This window comes from Quercus lobata, chromosome 4 (assembly GCF_001633185.2).
Source record: "Quercus lobata isolate SW786 chromosome 4, ValleyOak3.0 Primary Assembly, whole genome shotgun sequence".
Classification (NCBI taxonomy): domain Eukaryota; kingdom Viridiplantae; phylum Streptophyta; class Magnoliopsida; order Fagales; family Fagaceae; genus Quercus; species Quercus lobata.
The window spans coordinates 8,947,882-8,970,279 of record NC_044907.1 but is presented as its reverse complement, the minus strand read 5'-3'; the positions used below and the strand labels follow the sequence as shown (position 1 = coordinate 8,970,279).

At 32.7% G+C, this 22,398-nt stretch overlaps 1 protein-coding gene and 1 pseudogene across 1 annotated transcript; both read left to right on the top strand.

Annotated features, from left to right (window-relative positions):
- Nucleotides 1-9,369: 9,369 nt before the first annotated feature.
- LOC115984520 lies at nucleotides 9,370-12,775 on the top strand. Its single transcript, XM_031107540.1, has 3 exons — nucleotides 9,370-10,268; nucleotides 11,730-11,819; nucleotides 12,655-12,775. Exons 1-3 carry the CDS (start codon nucleotides 9,370-9,372, stop codon nucleotides 12,773-12,775), a joined length of 1,110 nt encoding a protein of 369 aa, XP_030963400.1.
- A 254-nt stretch (nucleotides 12,776-13,029) lies between these two features.
- Nucleotides 13,030-20,398, top strand: LOC115987454 (annotated as a pseudogene).
- The last annotated feature ends 2,000 nt before the right edge of the window (nucleotides 20,399-22,398 follow it).

The window sequence follows — 22,398 nt, the reverse complement described above, 5'->3', positions numbered from 1 at the left end:
CTTTATTTCCAGTTCCAACTTCTAGTTGCCAAAATCAAATTTTTCTCTAAACCATTAAATCTCTAAAACGGGAAATAGTAAATTAAATCCCCAAAATAAATATATCATAATTAAAGAAGAAAATTCTCATGGTTTGATCTTTAGTTGATCTAGAGTTTCTTGATATTACCAAAAAAAAAAATTAAAAAAGAAAATTCTAATATTATTTTGAATTATTTGATAGTAGTTAATTTAGAGTTTCTTGATCTTAGTTCAACTGATAACTTTTACGTTTTATTAATTGTACAATAGTTTCCAAAAGCAATAAAGAATTTGTGTCTCATTTTTTATGTTCCACTTTATACACTACCAACCATAGTTTGCTACATATATATATATATATATTCTTTCATTGTAAGTTGTAATTAGTGGAATATAATGTAGATTAGTTTATACTCCTAGTCCTAGCATCTCCTAGTGTTTCCAATAGAGTTGGAGATGAAATTTTTTGTCTTTTTCCCTCTAAATAAAAAATTTAAGCATTTTGTCATTTTCAAGGAAAATTATTAAGTATTTATGGAATGAATAGTTATTTCATTTTTGAAGTATGACCAATAATGGATCTAGTTCTCGCTCTTAAAAAATAAAATAAAATATAATAATGAATCCAATTTTAGTATTTTTATCTCAACTTGATTTATTGGTGTTATTCTAATAACTTAAATGACAAAAATAGATTTGGTGTTTAGCATAGTATAGTATCAACCATCAATTACTAATTGAATTTATTAATGTCAGAGGGGCCTCTCAAAAATCATAATTTTTAAAAATTTTATAAATTAAAGCAATGACGAAAAAGTATGTTTGATAAATATCTCAAAAAGAGTGATTCTTCTACTCTTTTTGCTTTTTGTTCTTAAGGTTGCAAATAAAATACACAACAGATTGCAGTATTTTGGGCATCATAAGCAAATTTTGAATGTGCAATTCTGGAGTCCCCTTACAATAGTGTATCTTTCCTAACTGTCAATAGAAAAATCTATTGAAATCTATAGTTTGTTATCTTGAAAAAATAAATATATTGTAGAAGCTAAGGTTTCTAACAATTGGTCGTTTATGGGTAATTTATAAATTCACGTCAGATTTTAGTGCACAATATAGGCAAATTGAAATTTTCTCGCATATTAATAGCTTGAACAACTTGATGATTAGAGGTGATTGGATAGTTGCTGTAGCTGCAACCTGTTATTCCACCAGCATGGCACTAGACTAGAGAAGTTTTTAATCCAAAAACTAGCAAAAAATATTATCAAGACTACAATATAATATTAATTCCTACAATCCTGATTTTTCTTTTTCTCTTGTTGATTTTCCATTATAAAGCATGTTCAATTGTAAGCTAGACCATGAGCATTCATAATAAGTTGCTTATTTCTTCTTTAATTTAAACCATTCAGATTTCGTTTAATTTGTTTTATGTATTTTATTAAATTCTATTATTAGTATATGTGTTATTGTTTTATCAAATTGTGAGAAGAGTAGAGAATAATATCCGTACAATTTAAAATTAGTCCATTAGAGACCAAACAATGTTAACAATGGCTCTAATAAGTAACAAGAGGGAAAGAAACATGGATACAAATACGGATATGGATATGATATGATATCTGATGTTGTAACTTTTGCACTTTAAAATGATGGGCTTTAAGTTCAAAGGACCTAGATTGAATGGCTACATAAAGTGGCTTTCGTGTTTTCATGGACCTTGTGGCAGCTTGAGTAATTGACTTGGGCTTTATAAATGGGCCTTCACATCACAGTTGCACTACCTCTTCAATAAGCAATTGAAGAGATAGTTTGTTTACTGTTCTGACCCATCTTCTTTGGGGGATATAAAAACTGTTATTCTGCCAAGTGCCAGTTTGTTTGCTTCTTTAGAGCAGCGACTTCATGCATTCATGCTGAAGGTTCAAACTCTATCCATATTACTCCTACTGTGACCCTGCTTCTCACATTGCATAATTATATTCTTTGACAGAATGGATGTGGCTTCCAATTTAGAATCACTTGGTCTTCAAAAAAAAAAATTAGAATCACTTGGCAGTCCAATAATCTTAGGAAATTCATATTTTTGGATATAGGTTGATGATGTTGATGGATACCTCTTCCTTCTTGTTGATGGTGCACAACGTGTCTACCATCTTCTTCTTCTTCCTCTAGAGGCATAGCAAATCGGCAGAGAGGACACCATCGGCGAACACGGAGCCAATTTGCGATACACGCAGAATGAAACTTATGCTTACATGGCATCTCTCTGGCCTCGCTACCGACCTCAAAATGTTCCAAACAAATCGTGCAGTCTTGAGACGACTCCGCCGTCACTGTCACACTCAGCATGGACTTCCACCGAGTTGTCATGGTAGTAAGATGGAGAGAGAGAGAGCTTTGGTAGTGGTTCTTATCACTTCTTTTGTGAGAGGTGAGCCCAAAGATTTATATAACTTAATGGTTTGATTAATGATTATGCATATTTAAGTACATGAAATTTACTGTCAGTAACTTTTATTTGATAGAATAGTTTGCATCAAACCACGGCTTAGATTTTTTTCTAGGAATGATATATTTCAGGGATGGTATTCATTTTATGCCCCTGGTCAGTGAGAAAGTTTGGGAAGACAATGATCATAAAATCCTAACTTCTATTTTTTCTTTTAAGCCAAAATTGATAAGCATCCTACTGAATTCATATTCGAAAAGAGGAGCTTAGATTCTGAAATCCATAATGGTACTTATTGAATGATGCCAGGTGAAAATGCTCCGATATGACCTGAGACAGCATATATCACCATTAGGCTGAATTGAATTTAAAAGGCTCCATCAGTACTCCATAAAAAGGTTGAGAGCCACAATTCAGTTTGTTAATTTACAAGTTATTTTGAGTTCTAAACTTTCTAATGTTGGATAATGAGCAATCAATATCATACCCTAGAGCTGTGAGCTTGCCACCCCAACAGTCGAAGGGCTCATTTTTTTTTTTTTCATGTTGTAGAGTGGCAAATAAATGTTAGGCGGATACTAACTACCTAACTTTATCAACTTCTTGTTTCTCTTTAGATGACCAACTTCTCACATGATTACCTTTTATATGCAGGCATTCAGCAAACATTTTGGTTCAGGCAGATACGTAGTACATAGGCACAACCTAAATGCAGCACATAGGTCACTTGTGAAATGTAGAAAAAAAACAGCAATCTATGAGGGAGGTGTGGAAATCAAGGAGGATTCTACAACGTGCTTGGATATGTGCAAATATATTTAATTGATTCTATTTCTATATTCCAGATGGCAAAACTTGGGTTTTGGTTGGACAAAGCAAAAGCGCCGGAAGTCAACAGTTATCGGTTCTTCAAAGTGATACAATAATCTTCAGGTGGGCAAAGTTCTTATGAATAATATTAATCTCAAAAATTTCAGATTAAATGGAGTAGGGAAAATTTGGCCTTGTCAGCCAAGAACCCTTGTTCTTTTCATCCACCATCAAATATAATATTGCATATGGAAAGGTGGTGCAAGAATTGAAGAAATAAGAGATGCACAAGAACTTGCCTATGCTGGTCGTTTACTGATACATTGCTTAAGGTTCTAACTTCTCGTCCATGACTGTACTATAGATGATCCTTTCATCTTGATAATCATCTAAGTTGTTAATATATTTTGGAAATTTGAAATTTGCAGCTAAGTGGAATCCATGGGTGGTGAAGCACAAGACTTATTTGTCTTGTGGACAGAAGCAAACTGCTTCCATGGCAAGAGCAATTTCTAAACACCAATGGATTTTAACTTTTAAATGTAGCTGAAAGTGTATTTGATGCTGGTTTTGAGAATATAGCACAAGAGGCATTGGACATGAATGTACGCAAACTATTGTTCTAATTGCTTATCATTTGAGCATGATCAAGAAGGCCAAAATAATTGATGTCTTTCATAGACAATAGATGTTTGAAAAAGTAATGTTAAAACTATAGTCATAACATACTCTCTTTAATCACATCTTGAGCCATTTTCACGTGTGTCTCAAGCAGTAATTTTATTTTCTATAAACTATAGTCTTTGTTCACCGCAGCGGCATAGTTTATCTTTTGACCTAGGTATATGAATTCTAAATTTTACATTTTAACAAAAAGAAACTATAATAATGCATATAATTACTTTTTTTACATTATCTTTATGAATTATTGGCCTATGTCCTAGATAGTGAAAGCATTTCTTTTTTTCTCCCAAACTTTTATATGAAGTAACTCAATTGACTAGAAGTTCAAAAAACAATATTAATACTTTCAGTATTACTGTTTGACCTTGTCTGAAAACATAGACCTAAGTAGCAAAAGACAAAGCTGTTGATGCTTCCTTATTAGCAATGATAGATTCAAAGTTAATGAATCATACAAGGGAAAAATCATGTATGCTTTAGATATCCATCTAGGCTAGATATTCAGGTTTTCTAAGGCCTTAGCTTTGCCATTCATTTTGGCAAAGGTTAAATTTTATTTTCAAATTGTGTTTTACCACCCATTTACTTCTATACAGCATTAGCAACAAAGCAGTACTAGTTTTTTTTTTTAATTGATCAAGTGGTAATTGGGAAAAAAAAAAACAGATTAATCAAGACATTATTGTAATGTTGTCACTCTTTTCTTTCAAAAAGTCATAATTGTTGGAAAAATTGGAAATGGGCAATGCATAGTGACTGCAATATTGCAAAGATTGTTTGATCCTAAATCAGGTCACCTGATGGAATTGAAAATTGAAGGGTTAAATTGAAGTGGATGAGTTGATAGATTAGTCTTGTCAGTCAAAAATCAATTTTGTTCAATGACTCATCCATGCCAACACTGCATAAGAGAAAGAAGAAAATGAGAACGAGGTGGAAAGCAAAGCTACATCAAAGTTACAAATGCACAAAGGTTTGTGAGTGGCTTACAACAGGTTAGTACAGCAAAATATTCTCCTAAACTCATCATTCAATAGTTCTTAATGATCCAAGTTACCAAGTCAATTGAGCTACTTCAAAGTAAAACAACATTTAATAGCTTTAAATGGATAAAGAAAAATGGAAGCATTATTACTTCAATCTTTTTCCTCTCTACAATTGATAAATGTAGGGTTATAAATTTTTGTTTTGGAGTTTAGCATTTGCTTACAGACTTATTGGACCATACAGCTTCATTTAGTTTCTGCCAAATAAAATGCAGGACTATCATATCACGGTAATACCATGAGGATTCCAATTATCCAACAGTCAGAAGAAACAGGTAGCCATTAGATGTCCAAGATACCAAATACACTCAAAGCTGAATCTGAACGTATAATTGAAGATGCACTGAATCGCATGATGGTGAACCAGGCTACAACTGTCGTGATCTGTCCATTATCTGCATGGTGATCAAAATAGAATTATCAAAGAGAAAGGAGATCTTGAGAATTTGATTGTGAATTTGCCACCTTGACAATGCAAGAAGGCCGTGTGTTTTTCTGCTGTATAATATAATATTACGACCTGATCCTTTCTTACTAAAGTCATTTGCAAAAAATTTCCTATACCAAAATTTTCTTATATTTCAGGAGGTAAACTTGCAATCCTGATTTTCATTTTTTTTTTTCTTTGATTTTGTTAAATTGTAAGCTAGACCATGAGCATTCATAAGTTAATTATTTCTTCTTTAGTTTATATTATTCATATTTATTTTTATTGTGATTGTTTTATTAAATCATGAGGAAAATTAAAATTTGTTTAATTTTAAATTCATCAATTGAATCTTTGAGTTCAATCAGCTTGATTTTAACTTCTACTTATCAAAATCAACTACAGTTTCTTTTTCTTTTTGGAAATTGTTGTTGGGTTCCAAATCATTCATGAAGTAAGTGGTAACCTGAAATACCAATGACAATTAAATCCTTGGTATAGGCAAAAATCATAAGAAGAGAAGTTCAGTGACATTAATTTCAACCGTGTTTGATGACATCTATACGCACACTTTGACATTAAGGATGAAGGAACAACAAGATTTTATAATTAGTCTTTTCTTTTTCACTAATTCAAGAGAACAAATGAGAACCATTTTTGTTTTTCGAGTTAGAGTCTTCTTTAAAATACCAAAGTCACCTAGACACTTTATATATATTTTTATTTTTATACACTATTTTAAGGAATTCATTTTTGGTAAATTATTTTTTGGAATTCACATAGAAAATTGTACAAAATCTAACATATTCTATACAGTTATTGTCCATATGTTTTTTTTTTTTTTTTGAGAAACTTGTCCATATGTTTATAATGTGCAAAAATTGTGTCTTTCAAGTTTCAACCTCTTATATAAACCTTTTTCTTCTTCTTATTTTTCTATTTTAGTGACCAAAACCTCATCTTTAATTGGACACTATCTAATTTATTATATAACGCTAAAAAAATAGAACAAACAGGCAATATTGACTAACTAATATGCAAATTAAAAATAAAAAACAAATAGAGGAAATGGATAGTTCAAGGCTTCTTATTTCTTTCCATGAACTTATGAAAGTATCTACCTAGGGAGTGATATTGTAAAAGGAATTTTGTTGAACTCTAAAGTCATACTCCATTTAATAATTTTTATTATTAAATTAATGCTATCTAAATAAATACTCAAAATAGTGACAATTGATTCAAGTAAAATTAAGATATAATATATAATATTATATTTGGTACTAATACTTAACTCTTTACTAAAAAAAAAATTAAGACATAATTTCTAATATTATATTTAGTACATAACTCATTTTGAAGCTTTTTTTTTGGTTGGGGGAGGGGGTCATTGGAGGTTATGGGCAGTATAATTCTCTCCCTTCCTTTAAAACCCTCTTGCTTAAAACTTTTATAACCTAAAGACACATTTATACATTTTTTTAGATAAATTGGTAGTTGGTGAATGAATTTGAATCCTACCTGTCTCTATTAAAAACACCAATAAATATTAATTAAGCTGCAAAACTCTTAACGATTTATACTTTTTTAAACACAAGTATTTTTATATGAATTTTAACATGTATGAAATCCTAACCTCTCTAAAATATAAGTTTTTTTTCCCCTTGTTATCAGTAAACATTTGGGTTTATGGTATCAACCTTGAGGACCATTAACTTACTTTTGGGCTATCATTCTCACAACTACTTATGGGCCTTCTTTTCAAGATGCCCAAGAAAAAAAATAAATGTATACATATGGAGGCCAGTCATAAAGGATAAAGGCACTACAAGAGATCCACCTTATGGCCATAAAAAATGGATGTATTCCTTTTTTTTTTTTTTTACTTTTTCTTGTTAAAAATATTTATTGTCACATTCTCAATATTAATAAAAGACATTTAACTCAATTGATATAGTTTTTTTTTTTCATAAAATAATTCATTATCCAAAACTAAAAGATTTAACTTAGGAAACTAAGACAACATAGCTTTGCCCTACTTAAAGCCAGGCCTAACATTTGGCCTACTTTCCCTTTTAGGAAATCAAGCACAAGGCAAATTAGTTATGGAATTTTTCAAGCTTGGTGTTGCTTGATCACAGTCCAAATTTCATTATGTTATTTTCATTTTACCTTTTACATCCTTTAGAACCCTTGATACTCAGTCTTATTTTTGTGTTTTTTGACTTAGTTCTTATGAAGGACAATAAGCTCATTCCCCTATGATACTTAGGCCTCTATTTATTGGTGTGTTGAAAATGTGGTATTTAATTTTTAACACAACTATAATACTAATTGTCAATTACATGGACAAAGTTTACCTTCAAATTCAAATTGGACCGATGTGATCTGAAATGGACCAAATTGGACCGAATAGACCTAAATGAACTGAATGGACCAAATTGGACCGTATGGACTGAATATACCTAAGTGGACCGTATAGACCAAATTAGACTGAATTGACCTAAATGGACTGAACCAAATTGGACCGAATAGGCTAACTGGACCGAATAGACCTAAGTGGACCTATGGACCAAATTGGACTGAATAGGCCTTATTGGACTATATAGACCTAATTGGACCGAATATACCTAAGTGGACCGTATGAACCAATTGGACCGAATTGACTTAACTGGACCGAATTGGCCAATTGCACAGAATAGACCTAGGAGGACCGAATAAAGCAAATTGATTATTCTAATTTGATGCAAGCAAATGTACTTCTATTTCATTTCAATTAAGTGATCTATAAGTATGAACATTTCATAAATAAAATAGTCAATTGGGCTAAAAAGTAGTCAATTTTTTTATTTTCGGAAAAGTAAGCCACTGCATTTCCATCTATCACAATCAGGTAAAAGTAAAAACTGGTGTGAAAAGTAACAAATCCTTGATTTTACCCAAAATAATACAAATGTACAAGTAGTTTTCTGAACAAGAAGAAGTTAGAAGCAAACAACTAGACCAACACAAATACCTAACCCACTTAAGGGCAACAAGATGCCACTGTGAATCCTTTTTTTATCACATGATACTGTGTGTGGTGATAAACAAGATTTGGAAACCCATTCAAGGACAGGACACACACTGTCAAATTAAACCAGCAGCACCATGCATGACTGCTAAAGGACTAGTTCTGTTTTTTTATTTGAATACTTTCCCCATAATCACCTAATATAAACTAATGCTCTGTTTTGAAAATACAAAACAGAGGATGATTATTCAAAAAATAGAACCTATCAACTAATACTCGTAATAAATTAGTCCCAACCCTAGTCCTAAACGGATTAGGAAAGACTGGTAAAAAAAAAACACAAAGTCGGTGTATCAAAACACCAAAAACAAAGTCGGTGCTCAGTAGTGTTCTCAATTGTAAATAAGTCAGTCTTGAGTACAAATTAAAAGCAAAACTCCTTAGTCGATAGAACACAAAATCAATCATGGGTGAGAGATTTAGAAAAAGAAGAAAAATTTTGGGTGAGAGGTTTAGGAAAAGAAGAAAAATTTCAAGCAAAGCTGTAACAGCCCCACCCCAACTGTGTGAGAGGTTGCGTTGGGGAAAAGGCCTCTACACATCGAAGGAAGGTTACTTCTTATAAGCATATCTCCATGTACTTCCCTAGGCGATGTGGGATTTCATGGATTGCAAGACCCCTTTCGGGTCACTACATGTCTGTTCTTCCTGGAGATCCGCAGCTACACAGTCACAAGCAGAGTCTCATTCCATTCAAAGTACTCCGTGGCTCATGCTTCCTAGCGACCAAGAAGGTGACTTTACAAAAAGCCGCTTCTTTAATCTTGCAGAAAAGAAGGTTTACAAGATGAAGGATGCGTTTGGGGCTTTTGGTGATGATGTTTAGTGTGTGGGTTCTTGTCACGGCTGGCTGGTAATGTTGGATGATGAAGCCAACCCAGTTCTCTTTAATCCCTTCTCCAGAGTTCATATCCAACTCCTATTGATTCCTGTTGAATTCTTCAACCCAATTGATAGGTCCAAATTTGCCCAAATTAAGAAGGATTTTATCAGCGAAGCAATCTTGTTTGCAGACCCATCACATTCCAACAACTTTGGGGTGGTGGTGATGATCTACGGCACTCTCTCAAGCCTTGCATTCTGTAAGCAAGGAGACACAACATGGACCAACTTTGCAGGTGAAAATCGAGGCTACTATGACATTATATGCCATGATAATCGGCTTTATGCATTAAGATACAATTGTTCAGTGGAAGTGTGGGAATTTCAGAGTGCTCTTCCAACAAAAATCTTGATTATTGAACCTACAACAACACTGAAACATGTTGATGGTAAACTTCCCAGAGACAAAGTTTCAACTCAGTTGTATTTGGTGAAGATATCAAGTGACTTCTTGATCATCCAACGCACCATTGGAAATTTTGTAAATGCAGAAGGAGATGTTGTTGATGAATCTTACTTACTCAGTTCCAGTGACACACAGCCTTTGGTTTGTCCATACCGTACAAAGTTGTTTTGTGTCTACAAGTTAGATTTGAGCAAGAAAAAGTTGGTAAAGGTGGAGTCTTTGAAGGATCAAGTTGTGTTTTTGGGTGGAAATCAGTCGATGTCAGTGTCTAGTCATGATTTTTCAGAGTGCATATCAAATTCAATTTATTTCACGGATGATCGATGGTCTGAGATGGACGTGGACAACATGTATGGTGGCCATGATTTTGGATTGTTCAATTTAGATGATGAAGAGATTAGGCCAATTTACCATTCTGATTTGGAGAAATTTGATCCACCACCTTTTTGGATTACTCCTAATCCATGGTGATATACAATCAATATAGTGTGATCCACTGGTTCATCCTGTATTGTTATTTATTGCCTTTGTGTAATATACAATCAATATAGTGTGATCATCTTTCTGTCAATATGGTGAATGCTTACTTTGTTTAAATGATTTATAACAACTTTAAGAATCTCATACCAGCTTGCCAGTTTTAGGAACATTTGATTCTTGCTTTGAGCATGTATCTTGGCTAATTCAATCCTCTTACATGTTCAATGCGTTAATTCAACATGGTGAAATGTGTAAAATTGGGTAGCAAAAACATAAAACATTTTAGAGAAGCATTCTCAAGCCTTAATCCAGAAGTAGCCATTGAAGAGAATTGTTTTCAGCGAAGAGTTCTCAAGCGCGGGTACAGCTTTTTCTTTTTCTTTTCTTTTTTTGTCAATGAAACTACATCTTCTAGAGGACAAATACAATTGTAAGAAGGATACATAAGTCGATGCCTTACCACAAAATAATCAATTTTTATTCTCATTGTAGCTCAAAGAAACTGGATGTTTCATGCATTCAACATTATCATTTGCAATTGCATTTGTTTTCCTACATTTTTGCAACAAGAAATTGTTGAAGTACTGCTCTTAGGTTTGAAGTAATGTAAGTTAATGCTAGATTGTTTCTAGAAATCATTCACAAAGACATCAAAGAAATTCTACCGTGTGATACAATAGCAAGATTGGTACATGATAAACTTATCGAATGAAATGTATTCAGTTTTTCCAATATTATTATTCTTTCGATAGCTTAGTTTCATAAATTTATTCTTATGGGACCTACTTTCACATTTTCTTATATTTCAGTCCCTATTAATTGATCCAGCAGTGCAAGGCACACTTAACGTTCTTCGATCATGTGCAAAAGTTCCTTCTATCAAGAGAGTGATTGTAACATCTTCCATGGCTTCATTTATATATGTTCAGCAAAAAACCCGTGAACCCTGATGTGGTATTGATGAGACTAGGTTTTTGGATCCGGTTGCTTGCGAGGAGTTGAAGGTGTGTATTTCAGTAGTTACTATTTCCTTTTTGTGTATCTTTAATAGGACTATTATATAGCCTTAATCTTAAAATACCTTTAATGAAAGATCTAAGGTAATGTTTTGATGACGATTTTAGTAGAAAGTAGAAACATAGAGCTATAATATTTTGGCTTTATATATCCAGTAACTTGCTTTCTTAGGAAGCATATCCATGTCAATGTCTAGGCTCTTTTTACCATTTCTTGTAATCATACTTTTCTCTAATGTAATTAAAGTACCTAATAATGATTTTTATGTTCTAGTATCAAATATATGTTGATTTTATAGGTTTTGATGTTTTCAAACCTAAATTATTTAGGTTCCCATGCTGTTCTTAATCAAATCAGAGACATATCACATTTTGTTTTTTTTAGTCCAATATTTCATTCCTTTTTGACCAAGAAATGTTTCCACTTAATAGGTTTGAGTTTTTCAGCAATGGTATATGCTTGCAAAGACCTTGGCTGAGGAGGCTGCTTGGACATTTGCTAAAGAGAATGGCGTTGATTTGGTAAGAATGAATCCAAGCTTTGTAATTGGTCCACTCATTCAGCCAACCCTTACTTTAGTCTTGAGGGGTTTTTGAAGATCATAAATGGTACTCCCTTGCAATCAAAGAGGACTATGTGTATTGTGTTTCTTTCTACATAAATTCTAAATATTCAAGTATGATTAGCATATCATATGACAAATTAAAGTCATAACTGGTTTAGTGGATGAAGCATGACAGGTGTTTATAGGCTTATTCCAGTAAATTGTGAGTGCTACAACTTTTTAGAATACTATGAGCATGGATCCAACATTAGAACTTACTAGGTATTTTTTGAGTGATAAGTGACCGTTTTATGAGACCTAGTCCTTCTTTGGAAATTACTTGTTCTCTCTCTAACTCAAGGTTTTACTTAATTCTAGTCCTCTTAACTTGGAATGTAAAACTCTATTACTTAAGAGTTCATTTGAAAACAAGGAGGTTTTAAATTTGACCTTGATTTGCAAGTGCCCACCCCTCTAATATTGCCACCTGAAATGTATTCAACCTACATTCCATGGATAATAAATCTTCTATCTGAACATACACAGCTTGGGAATATGCTTTATAACTTATATTTATCTTGTACAATTTGAGGACGATAATCAGCATCCGCTGAAAGCAGGGTATACCTACTATATAAGGTGAACTTTTCAACAATGATCTCCAAGCATATTTTTTTGATAAAATGGTCAATTGATCAAAATGAAAATTTTTTGTTTAACTATATTGGCTTGTTGAAATTCACTCTCTCTAACTACGTACATCATTCCATATAACGCTATTGATTAACTTATTCACTCTTTTCCATGTGCAGGAACTCAAATAATCCCCGATGGAATAATAGGGATGTTGCAAATGCACGTATTCAAGCATTTGAGATTCTTGCTGCTAGTGTGAGATACTGTTTAGTTGGAGAAGTTAACACATTATTCTGAAGTTCTCAAGATATTGCACAAATTTTACCCCAGTTTGTGCCTACCTGAAAAGTGAGTTATTTATTTGCATGATACTGAATGTCCCTTACTGGTACCATTTTTGTAAGCTATGAAATTTTATATATATATATATATATAATTATTATAGGTATCCCGCCGCCATATGGCGTAACGTATCTGCACACTAGAAAATCACCGACTCACACAAAGCAAAGCAAAGTCAGAGCTTTTCCCACTTCTTCACACACAACTTCAGAGAGAGAGAGAGAATGAGTAGAGAGGAGAAGGTGGTGTGCATGATTGGAGCTTCGGGATACATAGCTTCATGGCTTGTGAAGCTCCTACTCCAACGTGGGTATACTGTAAAAGCTACAGTTCGTGACACAAGTCAGTGTTCTCTCTCTCTAAATTATATCAACCTGTTACTATGTATTGTGTCTTCATTTTAAATCCATTCTTTCAGATTTTATTTGTTTAGATTTAGTCATGATTTTATTTATTTGGATTGAATTTGTAAAATATAATCTTTACCATGAAATGGACGAAATGTTCTAATGTATATACTATTGGTGCAAACACAATAATAATGAAAATAACACAAAAGAAAAACTAAATAATATTTCTGAGTATTATTAATTTAAAGAGAAAATTACACAATACTATTTGAATTGAGACGCACTCTCTTTAAGGAAATTCAAGCCTTTGGTTGGCTAAACTTTGTAACCAATGCAAACCTTTTCTGACTTGTCTCCCCTTTGTGCACATATCTAGCCCAATATCTGAGTTAATTCGTATTAGCCCATTAATTACCACAATTAAAAAGAATAAAATAGTATTTCTTATTTTCAATGTGAGAATAAACATTTTCACTAAGTGCTTATCTTCCATACTCATTCCCACATATTTACATTTATAGTATAATATTTATTCATTTTAATTAATTAATATCAAAATGCTCCAACATATACCTATCAATATAGTTATGTTGTAGTTGACTTTAGGAGAATGGAAAATTGTATGTAGTTTGGTTCTTACTTCTTAGCATGAACCTAACTAGGCTTTGGATTGACTCATCCCCGACATGAAATTGATGTATGGAATACTATTTAAGAAAAGACCGAATTGACTTATACACAATAGATTGATATACAGATTGTGGTAAATGACCCCACCCACTTCATTTTGTTGATCAAAAGTGAGTAATTTTTTTCTACAAAGATCCACTCTGAAAGTTTTTACTACCTTCGACATGAACTATTTCAAAAACCTGTAAATTGCTTATCATGTGACCATAGAGACTCTGTGCACATGAAGTACCCAAAAGTGGTGGCACATAATGTGATGCTCCAATTTGATTGATTGTGTGATGTGTGTGGGTGTGGGTGTGTGATGAGTCCCACATTGGGTATTTACTGGGTAAATCTGGGCTTTATTAATAACTACAAGGAACCTCAATTGTGACTAGTCATTTTGAGATATAGCGTAAATGTGGCCTAGCGCTTTTCCTTGAGTCGTTACACATAAACTGGATAAACATGTTTTTAGCCCCCAAATGATAGGATATAGATAGTTTATGGACATAATTTTTGCCACAATTCAGATGTGAGATTGACTATAAGTGGTTGAGAAAAAGTAATAGATCCATGTGAAATGATTGTTTATCACTCACAATTGACCACATCCAAGTTGCAGTAAGTTATGTCACAAATAGAAGAATTGATACAGGATCTAATAGTAGATTTACAAACTCTAAATAATATTGCATATGTAGTGCATTGTTATTCTTTACTTATTTTTTATTTTGGGTAAACTACGTATTTGTCCCTATTCTTTACATCATATTTCAATTTGTTCCTTAACCTTTCAATTACTTTAATTTAGTCCCTAACATTTCAGTGCCGTGTCAATTTAGTCATTGCTATTATCTCTTGGATGGAAATTGTTGATATGACAAATGACCTAAATAAAAAAAAAAAAAAAAAAAAAAAATCATTTTTTTGCCACATCAATGGACACATGTACTGCCACATTAGTTTTTAAAAAAAACCAGATCAAATATATATATATATATATATATATTTTTTTTTTGTTCAATTAGAAAATTTGCTAATTTTATTAAACATGGTAGACCCAAATTAAATCTAAAACACATATCTCCCTAAAATCCAAAATCCCTAATGGTTTGGATGGTGGTGCCTTCTCCTTCTAGTGGCGCCTTCTCCTTCCAACGGCGATCTTCTAGTAGCGCCTTCAAATGAACAGCCACAAAAAAACCCACGAGAACAGACATAAGCGTACAAGAACAACCATAAACAATCTGAGCTCCAAACAAAAGTATTATATGAAATCATCATCTAAAACGTATGATTGATGATAGATTGAGAACAAGTCACCAGTAGCAAAAATATAGAGGCAAGTCCTAATTTTGAAAATTTTTCGGGGCAACTATTCACATCAAAACATTTGTCAAGGAAACTTCTAAGTTCAGAGCCAAAATACCCCAAGGTGTCTCTCAGCTTCTAAGTTCAAAGTCAAAAAACCCAAGTTAGCTGAGATAGTTAGGGCTCAACGGTGTAAAATTGAACTTTGAGATATATTTCCCATTCTGAAAACTTGACAGACTAAGCTGTACATAATTTTTAGGAAGAAAATTGAACTTTGAGCTATATTTTATGGATTAAAATAATATTTTGGACCCTTTTTGTTTCGTCATACACTTCTATGTATTAAGTTTAAGCCACATTATAAGAAAAGGAACCATAAGATCCCCACTGAAATTAGTCACCAGCCACCAATTGTATTTCCGTTGAGACCAAGGGATGAGCATACGTGAGAGAGAGGGATTTTTTTTTCCCCCTAAGCCTAGTCTCCGTGAGAACTACAATTTATTTATTTGTTTATTTTTAAATATTTTAATAAGATGTGGCTATACAATTGGTAATTGATTTGGTAGGTAAATTAATTCTTTATTATTCTATTTGACATATCAGATTTTTTTCATCCAAGAGATATTAACACGATACTGAAATGTTAGAGACTAAATTGATTCAATTGAGAGGTTATGGACTAAATTAAAATATGGTGAAAAATATAGGGACCAAATACGTAATTTATCATTTTATTTTTTATCAGCAAAATATATTATTAACAAGTAACAAAATACAAAACCACACAGCTAAAGATTTCTAATCACCCCTTCATAGCCTCAGGCTAACTTAAATCTTTACAAAAACACACACAAATATCAATGAGAGAGTACTACCCAACTCCGCCAACAGCAAAAACACTCAAGTTCTGTAACATAAGAAAATAGAACTTCTTCAAAACAAATCAATGATTAATTCCCTGCTTAAGCTTTTTTATTAAAAACTTTTGCTAAAATACCCCATCCCAAGGAAAAGCCTTTGTTTAAGGCATAGTTTTAAAATTCCCTATAGCAGGCACATAGTGCTTTTAACTTCCCATTTTTTCCTCACCTTTATTTTTCATGCAGTGTTTGCTACTAATAATTCAGCCTTCCAATTGAAATTTATGCATTTATATTCCACAGATGATCCCAAGAAAACAGAGCATTTACTTTCACTTGATGGAGCTAAAGAAAGACTTCAGTTATTCAAAGCGGATTTACTAAAAGAAGGATCTTTTGATTCTGCAGTTGATGGATGCCAAGGTGTTTTTCACACTGCATCCCCTGTTATTCTCACAGCCAATGACCCATAGGTTCATCCCATATTATTATTTATTGCCTTTGTGTAATATATAATCAATATAGTGTGATCATTTTTCTGTCAATATGGTGAATCCATACTTTGTTTTAAATGATTTATAACAACTTTAAGGATCTCATACCAGCTTGCCAGTTTTAGCAACATTTGATTCTTGCTTTAAGCATGTGTCTTGGCCAATTCAATCCTCTTACATGTTCAATACGTTAATTCAACATAGTGAAATGTGGAAAATTGGGTAACAAAAACTTAAAACATTTTAGAGAAGCATTCTCAAGCCTTAATCCAGAAGTAGAGAGGACATTGAAGAGAATTGTTTTCAGTGTAGAGTTCTCAAGCGCAGGTTCAGCCTTTTTTCTTCTTTTTTTTCTTTTTGTCAACGTTACATCTTCTAGAGGACAAATCCAATTGTAAGAAGGATACATAAGTCAATGCCTTCCCAAAAAACAATCAATTTTTATTCTCATTGTAGCTCAAAGAAACTGGATGTTTCATGCATTCAACATTATTTTCTGCAATTGCATTTGTTTTCCCACATTTTTGCAACAGGAAACTGTTGAAAGTACTTTCTGTTAGGTTTAAAGTAATGTAATTTCAAGAAATCATTCACAAAGACATCGAAGAAATTCTACTACGTGGTACATGATAAATATGTTCAGTTTGTCCAATACTATTATACTTTTGATAGCTTAGTTTCATAAATTTATTCTTATGGAACCTGTTGGGCTTTATGGAGCCTAGTTTTGTTTGATTTGGTTTGACGACCCAATCTGACCGGAATAATATTCCGTGGTTTTTAATAGGAGATTTATTGAGGCTTAGTCCATGGAGTGGAGGCTTGGGCCGATTAGCCCATTGTGAAACCGACTTTGGTGATTAGGGTTTTATAGGGTTGTTGCCGTGTTTTTAAGTAGTGAAAAATATTGTGGCCGCATCTTGTATTTTCTTTTTTCCCTGATAATAGTGAAATCTCTGCAACTCTGTGGACGTAGGCAAATTGCCGAACTACGTAAATATTGTCTTGTGCGTTTGATTATTTTCTTTGGCGTGTGTTTTTTCTATTTTTTGTTTCTCACAGGTTGGGATTTAGGTTAAATTCCCTACAAAACCTACTTTCGCATTTCTTATATTTCAATCACAGATAATTGATCCAGCAGTGAAGGGCACACTTAACGTTCTTCAATCATGTGCAAAAGTTCCTTCCATTAAGAGAGTGATTGTAACATCTTCCATGGCTTCAGTTATGTTCAACAAAAAACCCCTGACTCCTGATGTGGCTATCAATGAGACTTGGTTTTCGGATCCAGTTGCTTGTGAGGAGTTGAAGGTGTGTGTATTGCAGTAGTTATTATATCATTTTAAGTTTTTAACTGTATCTTTAGTAGGACTATTAAAATATAGCATTTCTTAAAATACATTTAATGAAAGATCTAAGGTAATGTTTTGATGATGTTACTACAAAGTAGAAACATAGAGATATAATATTTTGACTTTATGTATCTAGTTCTATAAGTATAGTTGTTTTCTAAGAAACATTAGAGATAATATCATCATAAGGTTTGTTAACTTGCTTTCTCAGTGAGCATATCCATGTCAGTGTCTAGGCTCTTTTTACTATTTCTTGTAATCATATTTTTCTCAATATTTTTTAATGTAATTAAAGCACTAAGTAATTATTTTTGTGTTCTAGAATCAGATATATGTTGAATTTATAGGTTTCAATGTTTCCAAACCTAAATTATATAGATTCTGATGCTGCTCTTAATCAAATCAAAGACATACTACATTTCATTCGTTTCTGACCAAGAAAAGTTCCCATTTAATAGTTTTGGGTTTTCTCAGCAATGGTATATGCTTGCAATGACCTTGGCTGAGGAGGCTGCTTGGACATCTGCTAAAGAAAATGGCATTGACTTGGTAATAATAAATCCAGGCTTTGTAATTGGTACAGCCAACTCTTACTCCTAGTATTGAGGCGTTTCTGGCAATCATAAATGGTACTCTATTGCAACTAGGGGTGGCAATTTTTATCCATATCCATCAACCAACCCATTACCCATCTTATTTGGATAAGTCTTAACTTAACCCATTTGAGTATTTGGGTTAAATGGATAAAAATCCATTTGGTTATTTAATTAGATGGGTTTAAATGGATAAACCCACTAATGCCCACTAAACCCATCTAAAATTTAAAATTAAATAAACCCACTAATAACCATAGAAACTTTCTAAATTCTAAAACTTAAATAAACAGACCTCAGTCTTACTTTCCCTCAGATTTTCTCAATAACCAAACACTTTCCCAAACACTTTAACCTCTAGATTTCTAAGCTCAAACAATTTCCCTCAGATTTTCTCAGTAATCAAACAAAAGGAAATTCTAGAAAGAGAACAGGGATGGAATCAGAGTTCACCATTCCACTCTTTTCCTTGTCATTCGATTTCCCAAAGAAACGTTAGTGCCCTAACCCCAAACAAACTCGCGTTCAAACACAAAGAAAAGAGAACACCACTGAGTCAATGCCTCTCAAGTCAACTCTTGACTCGCAATTTGCAACTAATGAGGACTACATGTATTGTGTTTCTTTCTACATAAATTCTAAATATTCAAGTCTGATTAGCATTTCATATGACAAGTTAAAGCCATAACTGGTTTAGTGGATGAAGCATGATAGGTTTATATAGGCCTATTCCAGTAAATTGTGAGCGATACCACTCTTTAGAATACTATGAGCATGAATCTAACCTTAGAATTTACTAGTTATGTTTTGTGATAAGTGACTGTTTTATGAGACTTACTCCTTTGGAAATTCCTTGTTCTCTTGCACACAAGGCTTTACTTAATTCTAGTCCTCTTAACATGGAATGTAAAAATTTCTCTGTTATTTAGAGTTCATTGGAAAACAAGGAGGTTTTAAACTTGACCCTGATCTGCAAGTGCCAACCCCTCTAATGCCACCTGAAATGTATAGGTTGTGGTTCAACCTATATTCCGTGTATAAGAATCTTCCATCTCAATATACACAGCTTGGGAATATGCTTTATAAGTTATATTTATCTTGTACAATTTGAAGACGATAATCAGCATCTACTGAAAGCTGGGTATACTTGCTATAGAAGGTGAACTATTTCAACAATGATCTCCAACCATATATATATATATATTTTTTTTTTGATAAAATGGTCAACTGATCAAAATGGAAATTGTGTATTTAACTATATTGGCCTTTTGAAACTTACTCTCTCTAGCTACATCATCCATATAATGCTATTGATTAACTTGTTCTCTCTTTCCTATGTGTAGGAACCCAAGTTGTCTCTAATGGAATATATATATTTGTTGATGTTAGAGATGTTGCAAATGCACATATTCAGGCATTTGAGATTCCTGCTGCTAGTGGGAGATATTGTTTAGTTGGAGGAGTTACACAACATTCCAAAATTTTTAATATATTACACAAATTTCACCCCAATATGCGCCTACCTGAAAAGTGAGTTATTTATTTGCATGATACTAAAAATTATTGCTTATTGCCATTGTTGCCATTTTTGTAACTAACAAAGTATGACTCACTTGGAATAAATGTTTTGTTTAACTGAACGATCAGTTTAATTAAGAATTTTCTTTTAATAATAATAATTTGCTTTTATCACCGAAATCAATTGTTTTGACACATAAAAACAAGTTGAAGAGGAGTCAGTTGTATTTTCCATTTTTGAAGAAGAGTCAAATGTATTTTTCATTTTTGGCAGAAGTGAAGATGACAAGCCTTTGCAACCAATATACAAGATATCCCAGGACAAGACCAAAAGTTTGGGTATTAGCTTCATGCCTGTGGAAGTGAGTGTTTCGGACACTGTTGAAAGCTTTAAGGAGAATGACATCCTCATTGTCTGAATTATGTTATTAAAAGGGAAGTGATTCAAATAAGTACAGATAATTTGTGTATTACCCATCCTGGCTAATGTTTGTCGGACTTGAAGGTTCTCATTGTGTTAAGATATATAAATTGTAATGCTTTTGGAAATAGTTTAGCTGCAAAACTTCTAAATCAAGTTTCACTCAATCAGAAATGAGATATTGAATTTAAAGTCCAAGTTTTCTAGAGACATTGAGCTAAAAACTCAAGTCCTCTTGGAAATGTCTTGAATATATGGATAGTGTCAGTCTAACTAGTGCTTTTTCATATTGCTCACTTCCCTGGTATGGTAAGATTTTTGACTTCAAAACTTCAAAGGGTTGGATGTGATTTGCAAAAGTTCTCATACATTCCCAATCCTCTAGTAACTTTTTCTATCATATTATTGAATCTTCTACCACCAATTTCTGCCAAAGAATGGTCATGACTCAGTACACTTGTAGATCATATAATACAATTTCTCTACAAAAATGCACACATTCGTGAATATAAATATATTGTGATGCAAAGCTGCAGTTTAAAGAGCCTAAATTGGTTCTTTGTGGTATTAGAATTGATTTTGAAGTTCTGTTTTGAAAATGGTATCCAACTGTCTAGTAAGTTGTGGAGTATATGAGAAATTACTTTGAAACTTGTGTCCTAGGAATGTCTTAAGCTACTTCATAAGTTGTGTTAGAAACTATCTAGCATTTATTGTGTGTCTATTACAAATCAGATTATGTAATTCCTTATAAGCGTTAAGAAAAATATGATGAAAGTAGGCCATCTTTGACAGAAATTATCAATAACCCTTAATTGCTTCATTTTTTGCCTTTGAATTTATTTGATCTATGACAACCTAACAATTTTGCTATCTTATCCGAATGCATCATCCAATACCAGAGCTAGTGGGATTTATTAAGATGATTACTGTGGATATGGAATTAAGGGGACCAAAATGAAAAAAAACAAAAACAAAAACAAAATGCACCAAACTTATAGGTGTAAATTGTAATTTAACCCAAAAAAAAAAAAAAGGGTGAATGCCTCACATGAGATAAAATAAAAGAAGAAAATGATGGGAGGTATTCTCTATCTAAATATATTTCCAACACTGAGTAACCCCATAATTGGAGTTGATGGATCTACTTGTTTATCCAATACAACAACCTTCAAGATTTTTTTTTTTTTTTTATAGGTAACAAAAAAAATATTATTAATCAAGAAAAAAGTAGCCAACCCCAGTACATTGGGGATGTACTATGGAGGCAAAAATCAAGAACCAAAATTACAATGATCAAGTAAAGCATGAAGGGAAAAACAAGAAAAAATGCAACAAAACCACACCCCAAACAAGGAGAGTATGCAAGAAAATCAACAACCTTTAAGAATTTTTTAAAAAGAAACAAGGACAAATGCCTCACATGACATAAAATAAAAAAGAAAATGATGGGAGGTATAATCCAAATATATTTCTAGCAATGATTAAGCCCCATAGATTGGAGTTGATGGGCCTACTTGTTTGTCCAATACAACAACCTTTAAGAATTTTTTTAGTACAAGAACTGTGTTAGTCCTTGAAGATGAGTGGCTTTGTCATATGATTGGGAAGGCATAAGGAGTACCTAAGGGAATTTTATATGTAGATTTTAAATACAGGTCCTTAAAAACTATTGTTCTTCATTGCTCTTATTATTGTTTCTTATGGATTGCTTCCAACATTCATAGCATTCACAATATGTACTATAACAATATAATAGAAATCTCTGGCTCAGTTGTTAGATTTATGCCAGCGGACCCTTTTTGATTGATCTTAGTATTGGGGTCTCTCGGATTGTTCTGCACTTACAGATTTTCTTTTGTCTCTTAGAATAGCTTAGTGAGTACTGTTTGTTTTTTGCTTTCTTTTTACTCTTTGTTCGCTATCGTGAACCTTGTATATTTTTCCAACTACTCCATTTTCAATACTATTTTTTCTTACCTATATATATATATATAT